The 17,428-nt window shown below is 38.6% G+C and overlaps 2 protein-coding genes across 5 annotated transcripts in view; one reads left to right on the forward strand and one right to left on the reverse strand.

Moving 5' to 3' along the window:
* The window catches only part of PLPPR5 (phospholipid phosphatase related 5), a 92,304-nt gene that overhangs the window by 68,767 nt on the left and 6,109 nt on the right, over positions 1-17,428 (forward strand). The window lies entirely within an intron of this gene.
* The window catches only part of SNX7 (sorting nexin 7), a 34,224-nt gene continuing 26,013 nt past the window's right edge, over positions 9,218-17,428 (reverse strand). For 2 of the 3 annotated variants that reach the window (XM_052801827.1, XM_052801824.1), the window contains one exon: positions 12,065-12,472. In XM_052801827.1, the coding sequence (XP_052657787.1) occupies positions 12,392-12,472 (81 nt within the window). In that variant the 3' untranslated portion in view covers positions 12,065-12,391. Of the gene's footprint in view, positions 11,045-12,064; positions 12,473-17,428 lie in introns of those variants that run through there. The other variant, XM_052801826.1, reaches the window with a different exon arrangement.

Raw genomic sequence — 17,428 nt, forward strand, 5'->3', positions numbered from 1 at the left:
TTTTTTTTCTATATCAGAACTTTTAAGTGAACATTGAGGAGTATTTTCAGGAAGGCAGTTTCAAGTGGGGACGTTTTCAGCAGGTACATCAAACACTGGATCAGAAGAAGAGCTTCCATCAGGGGACAGTTGGATAAAAGTGTCGAATCATTGCCACTTGGGTTTTTGGTTGCACCTCTGAACAATACACAGGCCAAGAATTATTTGCAAAGATTACTCAGCAACACATTTCAAATAATGAATATTTCAAGTAAATCATTATCGGCCATACTTGAATAGGAAAAGAGACAAAATAGTTGATAAATTATTCATGCAGCTTTAGCACTAATGTAATAAATATTACATGGTGTCAGAGGGAAATGAAGGATATTGAAATTAAGAAAGAAATTAACTATGAAGGAAAAGCACCTGAAAATTGGAGAAGGTGAATACCCAGATTTGAGATATGTGAATAATAATGAAGAGACTAACGGGAGAAAATAAAAAGGATGACAACTATGAATCACCTGGAGAGGCAAAGTACTCTTCCTCTTTAGTTCTTTCTCTACAGAGAATATATGAACTTCTCAAACCTCCTTCAGCTCTGTTTAAAAAGAAAACAAAGAAGACAAAAGAAGACCCCCTAGAGTTAGCCAGGTGGGAACATACCTAGATCTGCCTAAAGGGAATTACATGATCAGAAGTACTGATTTACAAAAGGGCTGTAACATTTGGAGAAAAATACCATTTTGAATATCAAATAATGTGTTACTTTTATTTTGCAAAGTGACTTTTCTCACTAGCTTTATATTGAATTAGGACAATAGGATTGTATATTTTTAAGGACAGAATCCATAAGGCTTCTATTGTGCTTTGGTTAGGCACATTTAGCAGCATTAGCTGCTGTGCCATTAAGCACTTCTGAGTGGTCAGTCAAATCTGCTCTGACATAACTGCCTCAAGTAACAACATCATTAATTCCTTGTTTGCTGTTTTGCTCAGCTGTAGCGTGTACAGATTCTCACTAGTCTTATCAGTTGACTCTTCATTTTAACATTTGAAAAATTAATATTTTTTTAATCTTGTTTTTGTGTGAGAGGGCATTAACCTTCTTCTTTCCTTCCAAATCCTTTCCTATTTACCTTCCTTTTCAACAGTAAGTAGAAAATGGGAGAGAAGAGAGGAAACAGGTTAAAAAAAGCTAACACATTCCAAACAGATTTTGAAAAAACTAATTTTTCTAAAAGTAGAAATGGATACACATTACACATTTTTCCCCATTGACAATGGACTTGGGCTTCTTTTAACCTCAGGAATAACATATTAAAATGAAATGTTTTACATTTGTCATTTCCATAAATGTCTTATTTACAAAATCTGTCATGGGCACACTAGTCTCTTCCTCATTGGACATTTACCAGCCTTGGCATATCAATCCATCTTTTGCACATCTGCTCAGAAAATGTAATTAGTTATACCCATATGCTGCAGAACTACATGATAAAACTTAAGAAACAGAAAAGGCCAAGAGGCTTGACAGCCTTTCTCCCTCCTACTATGTGTATTTTGTCAAAGACTTAGAACAGTGAGAAGCTTTTCTTGCCCTCTGCCACAGGGTGGGGATATCACTGTGTCCTAAGCAACTTCATGAGATTAGGTAAAAGCAATTTATAGTTTATTCTAATATTTTTGGTTCTATTCACTTGAGAACAATCATTTATACTGTAAACTTCTTTCCCTGGTCATTAACATACTTATGAACTTGTCCTTGCAAAGAAATGATAAGACGGACAGGGATCCTCATCGGAAGTTTTGTGACATAGGAGACCCAGATAAGGTCTTGCTACGGAAAATGACACTCATATGTAGAAAATACAGAAACTCTAAGCTTGTTGATCAGCTTTATGACAGCTGTGCTCAGTTTTGCTAGCAAGTGGCAAAGGAGAGAGGGACTACAGTCCAAAACCAAGCTATGCCTCAGCAACCAAAAGTTGGTTCAACAGCATCTTCCTGCCACTTTGGCTTGTGGGTAGAGCTGTTCCACACTCACAAACGTTCAGCCCCTGCATTCAGTGGCCATGTCTCTGCAAAAGGGCTGACTAGAGGGCTGGTATAACTCCCTTGGACTTTACCCAGCCACAGGATCCTTTAAAATTTGCTTTTTTCACTAAGCAACGTTAATTACCTTGCATTTATATTAGGCCCTTCTTTCTTATGACACCGTAACTCAAGGCTGTTACAGAGATAGAGCTGTTATAACTATGATTTATCCATTAATCCCAGCTTCTTCAAAGTTAGCCCCAAAGGATGTAATATGCTCCAGATATACTATAGGTCCATCTCCATGGCAAGGGGTTGGCAGTTGTTCTCAAAATCTGCTGAAATGAAACATTAGTTTATTTTTTTCCTGGATGGTACATTACCAGCCTCAATTGGTGGCATGTTTAAAACCCAAGATTACAATTCAATTCACAAGAGATTTGAGCTTTCATCAGGACCTCACCATCACGGTGTGGAGCAGAAGCCACTGGCCACTTGTTAAATGATATGGTACAAAACAAATTCTGAAAATGCTGAATTCTGTCAACTCTGTTTTCTTGTTTTGTACTGAAATTGAAAACTATCTGAACTAATTCATGGTGATTCAGCATTACAGAAACACCATTTTAAGTTCATCTCTGACACACCACATTTAGTTGTTGTGTATGTTGTTTAATGGCTGTACGTTTTTCTTAAAAAAAACAAAACAAAACCAACTTTCAAATTATTAGCATTCTTTTACTTCAGTAGGGGGTTCAAAATCAAAGCTGCTGTACCTCCATCCTCCCACTTTTCTTTTAGGGTTAATCTGGAAAAAGGAAAAGCTCTCCTAATTATAGCGATTTCGCTTTCTTTATAAACTGGCTATTTTAAGATCTGTTTACAAGATCACAATGTGAAACATCATTCAAAAACAGCGTGAATTGATTACATCCTTCTGAAGAACATGTACCAGTAGAATATGCATTTGTAGCTGTTACACTGCCCTATAATTAAGGCTTTATTGCTTCCCTTCTAAACACATGTTGCTGCTGCCGGCGAACAGCTGAGATACTTAAGATGAGACAATGGAAAATGCCCCCCCCCCCCCGAAAACAACAACAACAACAACAAATTACCCCCCCAACCTTTTAGAAACAAATGGTAGAAACACTGTGGTCACTACCAGATGTAAGAGTAAAGTCCGATACTGATTATATTTTTCTGCTCCAGTTTCTTTTTAGTGAGCAAATTTTCCCCAAATACTATTAATAATTTGAATGTTGCTTAATTGGGAGACTTTGTATTAGAACAGCTGAACACAGTCTTTGGTCTTTTCATTCATTTCCATGGATTCTGGATCACAGCATAATGATGGGGTGGTTAGCAATCAAATCGGCAATATTCAAGTATCCCAGAATGAATGAACAGACCAAAAAACAAGAGGCACCATATAAATACATTTGCATGGTTAGAATTACTCAGGGAACTCAATTCTGATCTGAACTGATCTCAGATTTTTGAAAAACTAAAATTAATACTGAAATGTTCCTTGCACTGAGCAGCTCTCCACACACGAGTGAGCTGTATGTCAGCTGCCAGCTTTATGGGCACACGGCCGTGCCATGTGAGACTGTGCTGGCCATTTTGTGGAATTATACATGTTCCTACATCCTTGCTATAAAATAGCTGTACCACAAATAATGAATTAGAACAATCTAACATCTGGATCTGTGTTATTGGAGAGGGACTCCCAAGGAAAATCTTCACAGTACTTTTGATAAATGAGATGACATATTATAAAGCAGATATGAAATAATATTGTTTTCCATAAAGGTCATCCGTAAGACAAATGCTTCTAAGGGCAGATGAACATATATAGCAATAACGCTGATCACCTTTGTCAAGTTGCAGACAATGACATTCTGAGCAGTGAAGCCAGAATACCTATAGCAACCCTTACAAACTTCAGATGCAACACACATTCGGTGTAGGTAGCAAGCCATATAAAGTAGGAACAGGAACATTTTGAGTTAAGCGTTAAAAACTAAGCTAAATATAATTTAAATCATGAAAGCAAATATCCTTCTAATTGTATCCAAAGTATTTTTTTCCTTCCGTACTATTTTTTGATCTTCTATATTCTGAAATCCATGTATAGACTGTAACCCAAGTGACAGGTGACAGTTATCTTTGTCCTGCTCCCAGAATCTGAGGATTGAGACAAAGTACGGTAGCTCCTTTTGCTCCTCAGCGTTTCTCTCAGCACTGGGGCAGCACTGTGGCCAAGAAAACTGCGGTTACCTTTCCCCAGCGCGTGCCTGGCTCCCAGCCCTCCGCGCCCTGCTCTTCACCAGCTCCTCTGTCAGGGGGACTGTGTACCCTGTCCTAACGTGGCTGTAAAAGCCCTTCTTAAACCTGGGTGAGGTGCTCAGCGGGTGAGCAGGAATCAGTGTGGGACCTGTGGGAAGTGGCTTTGCAGCTCTTACGGAAAAAAAAAAAATTAAAAAAAATTAAGGAATATTTTCTGTTGTCATCTCTGCATTTTAGACAGATAGGGCATGGCTTTTTTTTACCTTGGTTAAAAGAAGCTGGCTAAGACTTGCTGGTTTGACCCGGTACTGCCTTTCTGTATTAGATATTCTAGATAGGGCTGATGCTGGTCTGTACTGAGAGTCTCTCTGCTTCAGCAAAAAATCTCAGAAATGAAGAAAAGGCTAATAGAAAAACAAGGTTCTAGGTTTGGTCTTCAGCAGAAGTGTATTTCTTCATTTGCTGTACCCATATGTGACAAAATGAGGCACAACTGTTTTTGTATAGTATTTTTAAATTCTTTTAACAATAGTGCACAATCATCATCACAGGAGATTATAAATCAATTGCTTTTTCTGCTGTTTCACCTTCCCTTTTATATTTCTCCATTATTTTTCTTCCCCACAATGAGATGGTAACAAAGTATGTGCAATCACATGAATAAAGCAACATGCTGGAAGGCACCAATAAATATTGAACAACTTCCTTTACTATCTTAAGCTGTCACAATTAATTTGCTTATAAAATTTGTACTGTCCTGTCAGTGAATGAACATGTAGTCTCCAAAGAGCTATTCTCACCTAGATATTTTCTCTCAAACCTAATTACAAATCTTTCTCTAACCTTGCTTTAGCCTTGCTTTTATGTCAGTAGAGTATCTATCTGCCAGTTTTTTTTGTTTATTGCAAAAAGTATTGCTGGTGGACAAAAGTAGGAGATGATGTACTAAATTCCTGTAATAGTTTTTCTCTTCATAGAATTACTCTCAATTTTCACTGTATTTCATAGACTCATAGAATACTTTTTAGGTTGAAAGGGACCCTCATGAGCTTCTCTCTTTTGCTTTTATTAGACAGAAACTTGGGACTCTTGCATATATTGAAGTATCAAGCAGTAAAAAGACATGAAAAAGCATTAGCGATTCTGAAACTTCAGTGAGCTGCTGCTCATTTAGGTAGTCCCTGCCAGTCTTAAGGGCTCACTGCCAGCTTTGTGGGGCCCAAGCAACTCTTATGGGCTCCTGGGCAGGAGGTGCTGATGTTCAGGGCAACTCTGGCTTTGTCTTGTAAGACAACAGCCAAATAATGCAGCATCTGAGTGAAAAACAGTTCTCCACTTTGAAGTAAAGAGCTTTGTGATAGCTGTACACATATGGATCTTCTTGCTCAGCTCTCATTTTACTTACTATTTTTTTTAACTCCTAGTGAAAGCTTAATTTATTATTTAAATGAATGCAATTCCAGAGTACAAATTAAAAAATAAACATCTTATTTCTTTTCATTTGCAAAAGAGCCTGGTAAGATGCTTTACTTTTGTTAAAAAAAAATCACATTATAACATTGCAACCACGTATTGTACTCTTCGTTGGGTAAAAAACTGGCTGGCTGGACGAGCCCAGAGGGTTGTGGTGAATGGGGTGAAATCCAGTTGGCAGCGGGTCACAAGTGGTGTTCCCCAGGGCTCAGTATTGGGGCCAGTTCTGTTTAATATCTTTATCAATGATTTGGATGAGGGGATCAAGTGCACCCTCAGCAAGTTTGCAGATGACACCAAGTTGGGAGGCAGGGTCGATCTGCTTGAGGGTAGGGAGGCTCTACAAAGACATCTGGACAGGCTGGATCGATGGGCTGTGGCCAATTGTATGAAGTTCAACAAGGCCAAGTGCCGGGTCCTGCACTTGGGTCACAGCAACCCCATGTAGCGCTACAGGCTTGGGGCAGAGTGGCTGGAAAGCTGCCTGGCAGAAAAAGACCTGGGGGTGCTGGTTGACAGCCGGCTGGATATGAGCCAGCAGTGTGCCCAGGTGGCCAAGAAGGCCATCGGCATCCTGGCCTGTATCAGAAATAGTGTGGCCAGCAGGAGCAGGGAGGTGATTGTTCCCCTGTACTCGGCACTGGTGAGGCCGCACCTCCAGTACTGTGTTCAGTTTTGGGCCCCTCACTACAGGAAAGACATTGAGGTGCTGGAGCGTGTTCAGAGGAGGGCAACCAAGTTGGTGAGGGGCCTGGAGCACAAGTCTCATGAGGAGTGGCTGAGGGAGCTGGGGCTGTTTAGTCTGGAGAAGAGGAGGCTGAGGGGAGACCTTATCGCTCTCTACAACTACCTGAAGGGGGGTTGTAGTGAGGTGGGTGCTGGTCTCTTCTGTCAGGTGTCTGGAGATAGGACAAGAGGCAATGGCCTCAAGTTGCAGCAAGGGAGATTCAGGTTGGATATTAGGAAAAATTTTTTTACTGAGAGGGTTGTCAAACATTGGAATGGGCTGCCCAGGGAAGTGGTTGAGTCACCATCCCTGGAGGTATTCAAAAAGCACGTAGACAAGGCACTTCAGGACATGGTTTAGTGGGAATGGTTGATGGTTGGACTCGATGATCTTGAAGGTCTTTTCCAACGTAAATGATTCTATGATTCTATTTTTTGATAAAAGAAGTTGATTTAAAAAAGCAATTCAGTTGCTCTTTAAGCTGACATAGTGTTATAACAATTACTTAAAGAACAGTGAATCTTCCCCACACCACATAATCAATGTTGCCTTGATTACAAGGAAGTTTCTTAATTTGGCACTGACAGTTAATGGCTTACTGGCAGCTCTTGGTTAATTATTAATGCAGACATAATAATGCTTATTCCTTAACTAACCTTCTAAACAATACAATTATCAAAGGAATTATTCCTGCTGAAAACTCAGTGTCATGCCACAGTCTAGATCAAAAATTTTAAACCTCAAAGTGTGGCTTTTTGCCTGTAGGAAAACTAATACAATGTTTTTTTGATAATTTTTCTGATTATATTTTAAACAAGGACATCCTTTTACAGTTCTGCATTTCTTTAATTGTGTATCTTACCTAAAACAGGATGTACCTTCACTTTTCAGGTCCCCCAAACTTCCCAAATCCACTGAAAGTTTGTGGCTGTCCCTTTCAGGTTTGGATGAGCTGTTGCTTCTCTGTTCCTCCCAGAAAGGCAGAGCCACTGCCAACAGTGGGGCTGCACCCAAACATTGGTGCGGCTTGGAAAAGCAACACAGTAGGTTTCCTGAAGGAGTTTAAGGTTCAGTTTATTGGCCAACATTTCTTTTAATCACTCTCTTTTCAATAAGCTGCCTCTGTGGGGTAAGGCTTTTCTCTCTCCACACTGATGGCAAGGCTAGAGTCAAGGTAACAGAAAGCCGATCAACAGTTTATAACTGGTTCACACAGTAGAAGCTTCAAAGCTGTGCAGTGCTTTATGAACATTTTGCTGTCCAGGTGCTTTCTGCTAAGGCTGTACAATTTGATCCTGTAGTCACTTGAGTCAGCCCCACCAGGGGGGGTGATACCTAGCAGGTAGGAGCTCCTCCATTTGTCAGAAAAGGTTTATTTAGCCATTTTCTTTGAGTAAATTTAGAACATATCAGAGGAGCCTATTACATACACCTCTGCCCTCATCCATTCTTCACAAAGCTGCAAGGGACTGTTTGTGTAATATAGTGGGCAGTGCTGAATTGTAATATTAAAGTGTGATTTGGGCATATGAAAGAAAACCCCTTGATATTGCTCCTGGCCTGCAAAGCTCCTGCTGGAAGGTTGGTTTCATGATTAATTTGTGCCAGCATTATCCTTATTTTAGTGACGCTATCAGTGAAATACTGCCCATAGCTATCAGGCAAATGAAAGAATTTCAATATATAAAGCCCAAATCTATTTGAAAAGTCACTGTTTTGGGTACAGGCTGACAGAAGCAGAGGCCAGCAGCTCTTTCTTTATGCCCGAATTTATTTCCTTTTTCTCTGGACACACGTCTTGCCACAGATCACTTGTCAAGCGATGGCATCTGCACTAGGCAACTATTTAAAATCATTCAGTGCTTAGACCCACTGATGTCTTACACATACAAGCCATCTCTGTTTTACCATTATTACCAGCAATTTGCAGTGGTGACAGCTCCCCTGTTCGATAGCTGAGAAGCTTTTTGTTCTTGTCTTTGTACGTGTTTTCAGTCTAACGAGAGAGAAATGCATTGTTTACAGGCCCTAGGTATGAACCACTAACATATAAAGAGGCAGCACGTTCTCAACAACTGACATTTTCTTCTGTCTCGGAATTGTTTCCTCTTTATGGTCAAGATGCAGACCACGATGGCTAAACCTTGCAGCCCCCCAAACTGTGCAATCACAGTACTGTCTGAGGAAGCTGGTTGTGGTTAGCCAGGAGCTGGGGTTTGCACACTGAACTCTGAGAAAAAGGAGGCCTCTTTTCTTTCTTTTAAATATTTATTTGACTTGTGCTTTCCAAGTACCTGTCCAGAAATTCAGAATGCTGCAATGGACACTTTGAAAGTATTTGACCAGCAACTCGCGATACCTGCCAATGGTCCTGTCTCTGATGCTGGGCAGAAAGGGCATCACTGTGAAAAATGGAGCTGTTGGGCCAAGAAAACACACTCGGTCACATTTTCTCTGGCTGCACGAGGAAGCTGATAAGCTGTGCCAGTTCTGTATTCTACAGGTGGTGATTATCTAGCTAGGGAACTGCAGGTGCAGTTTGAATTTTCTATTTTACAATAAACCACTAATGTTTTTAAAGTGACCTCACATAAATTTGAGAACAAAAACCACACAGAACTAGATGGGAAACTTTCTACCACTCAGAGCTGTTGTTTCATGCTCTCTGCAGACAGACACTAAAACATCACACCATTTTTATACTGGTTTCTTTTCTTGAAGATCAGATTTGCTTTTTAAGTGTTTAATAAATTTCAGTTTGCAAACCTGCAGAAGGAAGTCAAGGCCTCCAGACAGATGCTCTTAGCTGTAAGCAATTGAAAGTTGAATTCCTAGTCAGACTTCTAGCACTTCAGAAATTATTTAAAGTGGTTGGGCTCTAACAAGCTGTACAAAGCTATCTGAAAACAGCAGAAAGAAAATCCAGTAAGAATAGGCAGATTGATTTTGAGTAATCGAATAATTTAAGCACTTTCTAAGCATTAGCCTAAGGAAGGTGAGACTCCATAAAAGAAAAATCTTTGGAAATAGGTCTAAATACACAATAGACTTTCTAAAATTTTAAGTTTCAGAAGTAGTTTCACGACACAAAGGACAATGTTTGATTGTACTTAAGACTAGAACTTGGGTTTGCATGATGATAGTGCTACTAGAAAATCAGAAAAATAACAACATGGTGACAAGAAAGCTGCTTTATAACTGATTACTAAAGTCTTTGCTCCTATAAGTTATGGCCTAGCTGAAAAGAAATTAAAAATAAATCATGAACATAATGAACTGCAGCCCACATTTTTACCAAGGATGCAGAATCTCCAATGGTGCTTCTGATTTCCAAACACCTCAGAGAGCAGCTTTCTGCTCTGGCAGAACATACAGGTAAAATCAATGCAACGCACATTGGCATTCCCCATCTCAGCTAACCAGACATTACATTTTCTTAGAGGAGCCTAAATTAGAGGCACAGTATTTAATTTTTGGTTACACTTAAACATTCATATCCTTCTAGGTAAGCCTGTTCAAGCTCAATTTCTTGAACTTTCGTTTATCTGGTATTCAGTGCTACTGCTGTCTATCCTGTTGGAATCCTGTTTATAGGCTCATACACTATTGTGAGATTAGGAGCTAAAAACAGCAGGCAAAATTGAGTATTAAAAAATGCAAATTAATGCTCACTGGGGAAAAGCCATTCTCCTATATATATAAGCTGATGGAAATTAAATTATTTAGTAACTTTCAGAATAGTGGACAGTACTATGGAATGGCAGCTCAGCATTCAGTGGTACTTTAAAAAATAAATTAGGAATTAGCAGGAAAGAATGATGAAAAAATCAAAGCTTAATTATGACAACATGTACATTTCTGGTGTGCTTGCATTTTGAACACCAGTTGCAGCAGAACTAGAAAACACAGAGAAAAGCAATAACAATGAGCACAGATGTGAAATGCCTTTTGTACAAGATGATATTAAGCTCCAGCTTTTCCTCTGGGGAAAGAGACGGTGCTTGGAAGGCACACTAGATCTTCGTAAATTCTTGAGTGGCACAGGGAAGACAAATAGGAAACAATTGTTCATCTCTTCTCACAATTTAAGAGGTAGAGGGCATTACCTGAAATTATTGGGTAGCTGGCTTAGGAAATCCCCAAATGAATTGCTTTTTCCTGCAAATTAAATTGTGGAATCCATTGATATTCAGCATGGTAATTACTAAAAGTTTAGATGGAAAAAAAGAAAATAAAGCACAGGGAAAGGCATTAAGGGCTAGTAAGCACATTGGTAGAAGCTCTGATGTTAAAAAAAAAAATCAGGGAAGGATACAATGGGAAAAGAGCATAGTCCAGCCACGTTGTTCTTCCATGCCTCCTGCGAGCATCCGCTGCCAGCACTGCTGGACAAGACGCTGCGTGGCACAGCCCTTCGGCACCACACCGCCTTCCTCCTAACATGGACTCGCCTCTCGTCTGTAAATTGTCCAAGGTGGGAGAGATGCATGCGTCCTGCAGTATTTCAGAAGCAACTTAACTGTTATTTTATAGCTGAAAAAAAAAAAAAAAAAAGAGCTGATCTTTCATTAATACTTCGTGGGGACAGCATGAGCGCAATCTTCCTTGCATTGCTGAAAAGGCCGTGCTGGTATTCCAGGTTTCACTTGCAATCTAAATTTCTTAAGATGAAAGCCACAAAATGACTTGTCCGGCTTGGACAGGTCCATAGCCACCCAAGTGCAGCTGTGTGCTCAGGAACTGACTCCCCACAGCCATTAGGTGACTGACAAGAGCAAGCTCACAAAATACCACCGCAGAAGGTGAAGGTGATGGCTGAAGCCCTGCTGTTCTGCAAGGCCAAAGCTGCAGTTAGGTTGTCTCCGATTCCTGCACCTCATTCTTTCCATATTCCAGACTTAGGCTTGCTCAGACCTTAACTACCAGGGAGAACAACTGCAGGAATTACAAGTGCAGACAGACAGACCTTTTGGGTGGAATAATTCAATGACTGGAACACTTCAATGCATATTGCATGAGTGAATCAGCTAATCATTTTAATGCAAAACTCTCTTTTCCTTTCTTATCCCTTTCTTTTCCACACTGGCTATCCAAAGAGGGACGAAGTTAAGGATTACAGGAGGGTCAGCCATGGGAGTAGAAGGTTTGATCCTGCGAATTCCAAATGGAAGCTCTTGTGTTGGCACGATCAGTGCTGCGACTAACATTGTATCATTGCTGGAACAGTCCCTTTCATGAACTGTCAGTTTTTACTTTATCCTTTAAAAAATGTCAAATTGAAGATGTTAATAGACACGTAAATACTGCAAACTGAAAACTGAATTAACAGTACTTTAAAGCAGCATTAATCTCACAGAACATGTTCGATATCTTTCTGTACCACATTGCCATTGGTTGACTAGCACAATCTATTAAAATAATCCTAAAGAGCTCCTTGAAGACTATGCTAGGTAATTTTACAAGTACAGGAAATTACTCAACAAAGAGAAAATAACAAGCACGCTGAAATACTAAAATACTTCTTAAAGACTAGGATACAGAATGAAGACAAGCTTTCCTTATTAAACTTTTTATTAAAATGGAGCTATTTTTACATATTTAAAATACTTTATATCCAAATTATGCAATATTTATGAAAACAATTGTATGCAAACACTTGCATAAAAATATGTAAAATCACAGCTAAGCAATATAAAGCAATATATAGCATGTTCCAAAATGTATTTCAGGACTAGAATACCTGAGTTTTCAGTAAGCTGGTTTCCTGCATTTCACTGATTTTTAACAGTTAAATTTAATAATGAATCTGATCTTGTATAAAGCACTTCTTTGGTTGGGAGAAACTGCATGGAAAAGGCAGAGATTGAGCAGAGATATTAGTCAAGGCTTATCTTCAGAATCTTCTTCCACGTGAAGATCCACTGTCTGAGATGCTAGGAAGGACTCCCATGTAGCAAGGCACTTAAAAAAACAACAGATACATATGAATATATCAGACAGATTTCTGTAAAACTGGTAGCCAAGGAGAAAAAGAAGAAAAAAAAAATAGCAGAATACATACACATTGTCACAAGCTGCTTTTGTGGGGCTATGGTAAGAGCAAAATATGGTTTCCTAGGCAGCTCAGTGATATGCAAAATGTTAGCCAACATGCTGAGTGAGCTGTAAAGGTCACTTTTACGTAATGACAAGTGCACAGTATGAGCATCGTAATTGTATCTGTTAGCATGGAAGATGCTAACATTAATTATGCTCTTCTTTAATCTCTCCCTTTAGTTATAGGCAAAGATCTCTTCCAAATAGAAAGCACACTGTCAGGCACAGTTCCCTTGTAATCTCTGTGGATTCCTACTGGATACCCAATCTTCTTTCCAAGTTAAATTAAAACAGTTTTTTTCTAAATACACAGAGAATTCATTTTTCCTCTGAGTAATGGGAAAGAAATGGGACCAGAAAGGCAGGGGGTGAGGGGGTGGAGAAATTGTCATCCTTAGAACAAGTGGCATTTCTCTTCTCATGGAAAAATGTATTTATAATTGTACAAACTAATTTTTTTTATTTGAAGCACCAATACTGTGGGCAGTAAAATGAAAAAAAAAAAATAAATCCCCAAATGACTTGGGTTCAGTTTGGCTTAAATGAATGTTGGCAGCTGGGCAAACCATTAGAAATCATAGATTAGTTTTGAGAGTCATGGCAAGGCTATCACTAGGTAAGCCTGGTGCATGTTACCCAAAGTACCAGGCTTGTACTATTTCAAGTCTGTCATTAGAACAGGGCAGGCAAATTCATGCAATAATTTTATTGTCTTGATGCTATTGAAAAAAACCCTTGGAATGGAAATGTTCTAATAGAATTTTGACTCATACCTATTGCTCTTGACAGTGCAGCTTATTTACTACTTACTGTATACAGTTTTTTCATGAAGAATCTGAAATATTCACAATAAATAAGTCTTCTGAAATTTCTCAGGAAATACCTTCTTTAATACTAAAACCTAGACAGCATACTCCATTTATCTGAACTTTGAATTAAATCAGCACCCTGAAACCAGCATCATTTCCTAAGTGAAAACTTTTCCCATAAGCTGTTCAAGCCACAGTAATTTGCTATGCCCAGCTACAATGAAATATCTAGCATCCATCTGTCATTACTTAGGAGACATGGAAAATATGCTAGCATTCATGCTGCTTGTACTTACAGCCACCTAACTCTGTCTTACTAGACATTTCCAGTGAAGGACTTACAAAGTCTGCCATTAAATATGTAGATTTAATCATATTATATTAAAGAGCCCAGGTCCTGGTATTACTGCATATCTATGTGCAAGCAGATGAGTGGGAGGATCTGATAGTCACGAATAATGTTGAAATATAAGCTCAAAGAGCAAATGAAGAAGACAGACAGGATGACCGGAGTTGGGGGAATCCATGATGACACAAGGATGCAGAACCAGGGATACACATGAAATTATGGGTGACAAAAGTAAGACAGAGCAAACAAAAGTCAGCAGTGATTATGTCTCTGAAGACATAAAAAAGTAGAAGACATGGATCTGCAAGATAATGAGCGAGGTTAAAACAGCCGACTGACCTAAGAGATCACAAAGAAAAAAGTATGCGGGAGCTTATTTCTGCATAGGTTTTTGGTTGTTATCAGGCATGTTGGAGACCGTTCCCCTTATTCTTATATTGTCCCCTAGACTATGGAAACCATGAATCTACTGGCCCAATCTTTCTTTTCTGATCTTGCTGGCAAAATCCCCAACTAACTTCTGCTGCTTTTGCACACAACATTATGCTACTGTTCAGAGCACATGTAAGGTTTGAATTACTGTGAAAAGAGAGGAAATAACAGTATAAGAGTCATATAGAAATCTGCTTTGTTCATTGACTTCTTGGAGAAATGTTATTTTGAAATGGTAAATATAAAATCAGGGAGAAACAGTGAAAATAGTGCTAGCATGAACAGTGATCTGCAAGAAGTGCTGCAAACTGATTTCTGACTTAAAAGGTCTTTTTGACCTTTTGTACAAAGCCTTTAAGGTTTGATCATTCGATTCTCCCCTACTTCATGTGACACTGTGGCAGCTGAGTCTGTCTGAGATGCTTGAGCTGGAAGGTGGCATCTTGGTTTTAAAATGTCAATGAGGCAGCTGCTAGCAATATGTCTTCATTGTGGCGCTCAGACTCAGATTTCTGTTTGCTGGAGCCCAGCCTGGATTACCATCCTAGAAAGCTGCAAGGCACATCTGTTTTCCTAGGCTTTTTCTAGGTGTGGGACAAGAAATGATCGCTGTTTCTTGAAGAGTCTTGTGTTTGCAATGACTGACTTTTTTTTCTGAACCACAGTTTAATTTATACCATGCAACTCCATGTTTTGTCATTCTGTAATTTTCATAATGTGAATTAAAATACATATATCAGCACTGGCTGGAATGTAAAAATGGCTTTCTGTTATCTTTGAGCTAAACTGTACGTGTTAAAATGCAATTACAATATGTTGCTTAACCAGATAGATACAATCTACTGAAGTCTTTCCAGACAAAGACGCAAACCATTTTTTTCAGTTACACAAGTTATTCAGTTTTTCATTTATGCTCATTTATATAATCAAAACACATTTTCCAAAATGTAAGAGTAATGGTGGCTCATTTCACTGTCAGACATCACAGTGCCACTACAGCTGACAGGTTTTATAATTAACCATACCAAAACAAAACTAGGTCTCTGTGCCTTAGGCTCAAGCTTTTTATATTGTGAGGCATGAACTGCGTAAACGACATTTTGTTAGTGATGTATACTTCGACATTATAACAAAACGATTTTACTTCATTCTCCTGGGAGGTTGAAAACAGAGATCTAAATAGAGGATCAGCCAGCTTTCACAAAGGGAGAAAGGAAAAAAAAAAAAAGAAAAACCAAACCCAGGAAATTAAATGTGCATGCATAGGATTGAAATTCATAATCCAATTACTTGTAAAAGCCCGGCAGAAGACATAAAAAAGCCTAAATGCACAAAATGAAATAGCAAGAGCTTAAATAAGGCTACTTTACCAAAAATATTCTGATTACTACTGCAGGTCACACATCTATTCTACAACATCATTTTTAGAAAAAAACAGCAAAAAGGTTTTCATATAGTACAACTGCATATCTAACTAAAAAGGAGATACAAAAATAGAACGTGTAGTAGGGATAATAGAAGCAGTGTGTCACATGCCATGTGTGTTTCTGTTCCAGTTCCCTGTTTTCCATGGTTGACACCTCAAAAATATCATTTATGATGGCATTTTCTGAAGTAGAATTTGAAAATGGTCTTGTGTGTGTCAGAGAGAGACAAAAAATACTTTCATAGTTTCTGGGTGCAAGGAAACAAAAACTAGAGTGCGTAGAAATAGTGATTCCCACTATAAAAAAAAGTCTTCCTAAAAGTATTTATAAGAAATTTTTATGGTTGCAGTGAATGAGGGTTGAAAGATGGATCCTGGCTTTGAAGTGACATTCACAGAGACAAACTGGCTCAGCCATGTGGGAGCTTTTGAAAATCACATGAAGTTTGTTAGCTAAATTCTTGGGCATTGCTAAGGTAGGACGTGATCAACATGCATAAGCAGCTAACTTTTTGCTACGCAAGCAAATGGCTAGTCAAATGCATCACTACAGAGGCCTCTAGGGCAAACAACAAATCTCATCTATTTTTCTACAGCTTTTACTAGATAGAGAGGTACATCAGGGCTTTGGAGTTAGAAGTTGCTGTAATGGGGAAGGAGTATTGTTTTGCCCTAAAGAATCTTTTGGATAAATTTATGCCTGTACAACAATGTAGGTCACAGAAATAAACTAAATTATGCTTGAAATAGTTAAGAAAATCAGGAAATTATTTATATTTTTGGAAAAGAGTAAGCTGTGTCAATACCAACAAGAATCTCACTATATCAAAGATAACTTTAGCTTTTTATCTGATTAAGCTGCAAAGGTTTAACAGGATTAGTCTGACATGAGAAAAATAAAATTAGAGGCTACGCTTTAAAACAAAGGCTCATCCATGCACATGAAAAAACATGTTCTTTCAATGCCAAAACTAATTAAATATCACTCTGCATTATGAAAAAGCCCCCAATCTTCCTGCATCTACTAGATTGCCTCATGAGCAGTGGAAAAGCAAACTCTGCTATATTTGCTGCATTTATAATGTGTAACTAGTCTTTGGATTGGGCTGAAAAATCTAGCCACTTATTCCAGTGTTTTTTCTGAATAGAATAGGTTAACAAAGTTCTTTGCTGAGAAAAATTCAAGTGTTTCTTCTTCTTTGATGCTGTTAATATTCTAGAGACTATCATAAACACATGAGAAAAACAAAAGGAAAAACTGAGTAAATGTTTAATTGCTATTGCTCTTTGAAGCCAGAGTTCAACATTGCCTGGTTTGGTTTTGCTAATTTGTACCAGGACCACTTCAGACATGCTAGCTAAATAATACCACCACCACCAATAACTTTGTATCTTGTTTTGGTTTTAGTAATTGTGCATCTTTAGGGCTCTGCAGAATATCTATATCCAACTTAATGAAAATACTCCTGCTGACAATCAGCTTTCTCAGCTGTAAGCTCCACCCTGTGGACAGTTTCTGATTTCAGCTGCTGGCAGATACCTCTTCTGGACTAAGGTGTGCTATTTCAGACAATAGCGTCACACCTAAGGCATGGGGAAAAGGAATAAAATAAATGGTACGGTGTTAACACATGCTTCATTCAAGAACTTTTGTCTGTAAGACAAACAAATCAATGGGAGTAAAGTTCTGAATTTTTTAAAATTAAAACCTTTTCATATTGTTTCAGAAAATCCTCCCTATTTTAGCATTGTATTTACAGTCATTATTAATACAGGATGTTATTGGCTTTAAGCCTTTGTGGAAT

Source organism: Harpia harpyja, chromosome 11 (assembly GCF_026419915.1).
Source record: "Harpia harpyja isolate bHarHar1 chromosome 11, bHarHar1 primary haplotype, whole genome shotgun sequence".
NCBI lineage: Eukaryota > Metazoa > Chordata > Aves > Accipitriformes > Accipitridae > Harpia > Harpia harpyja.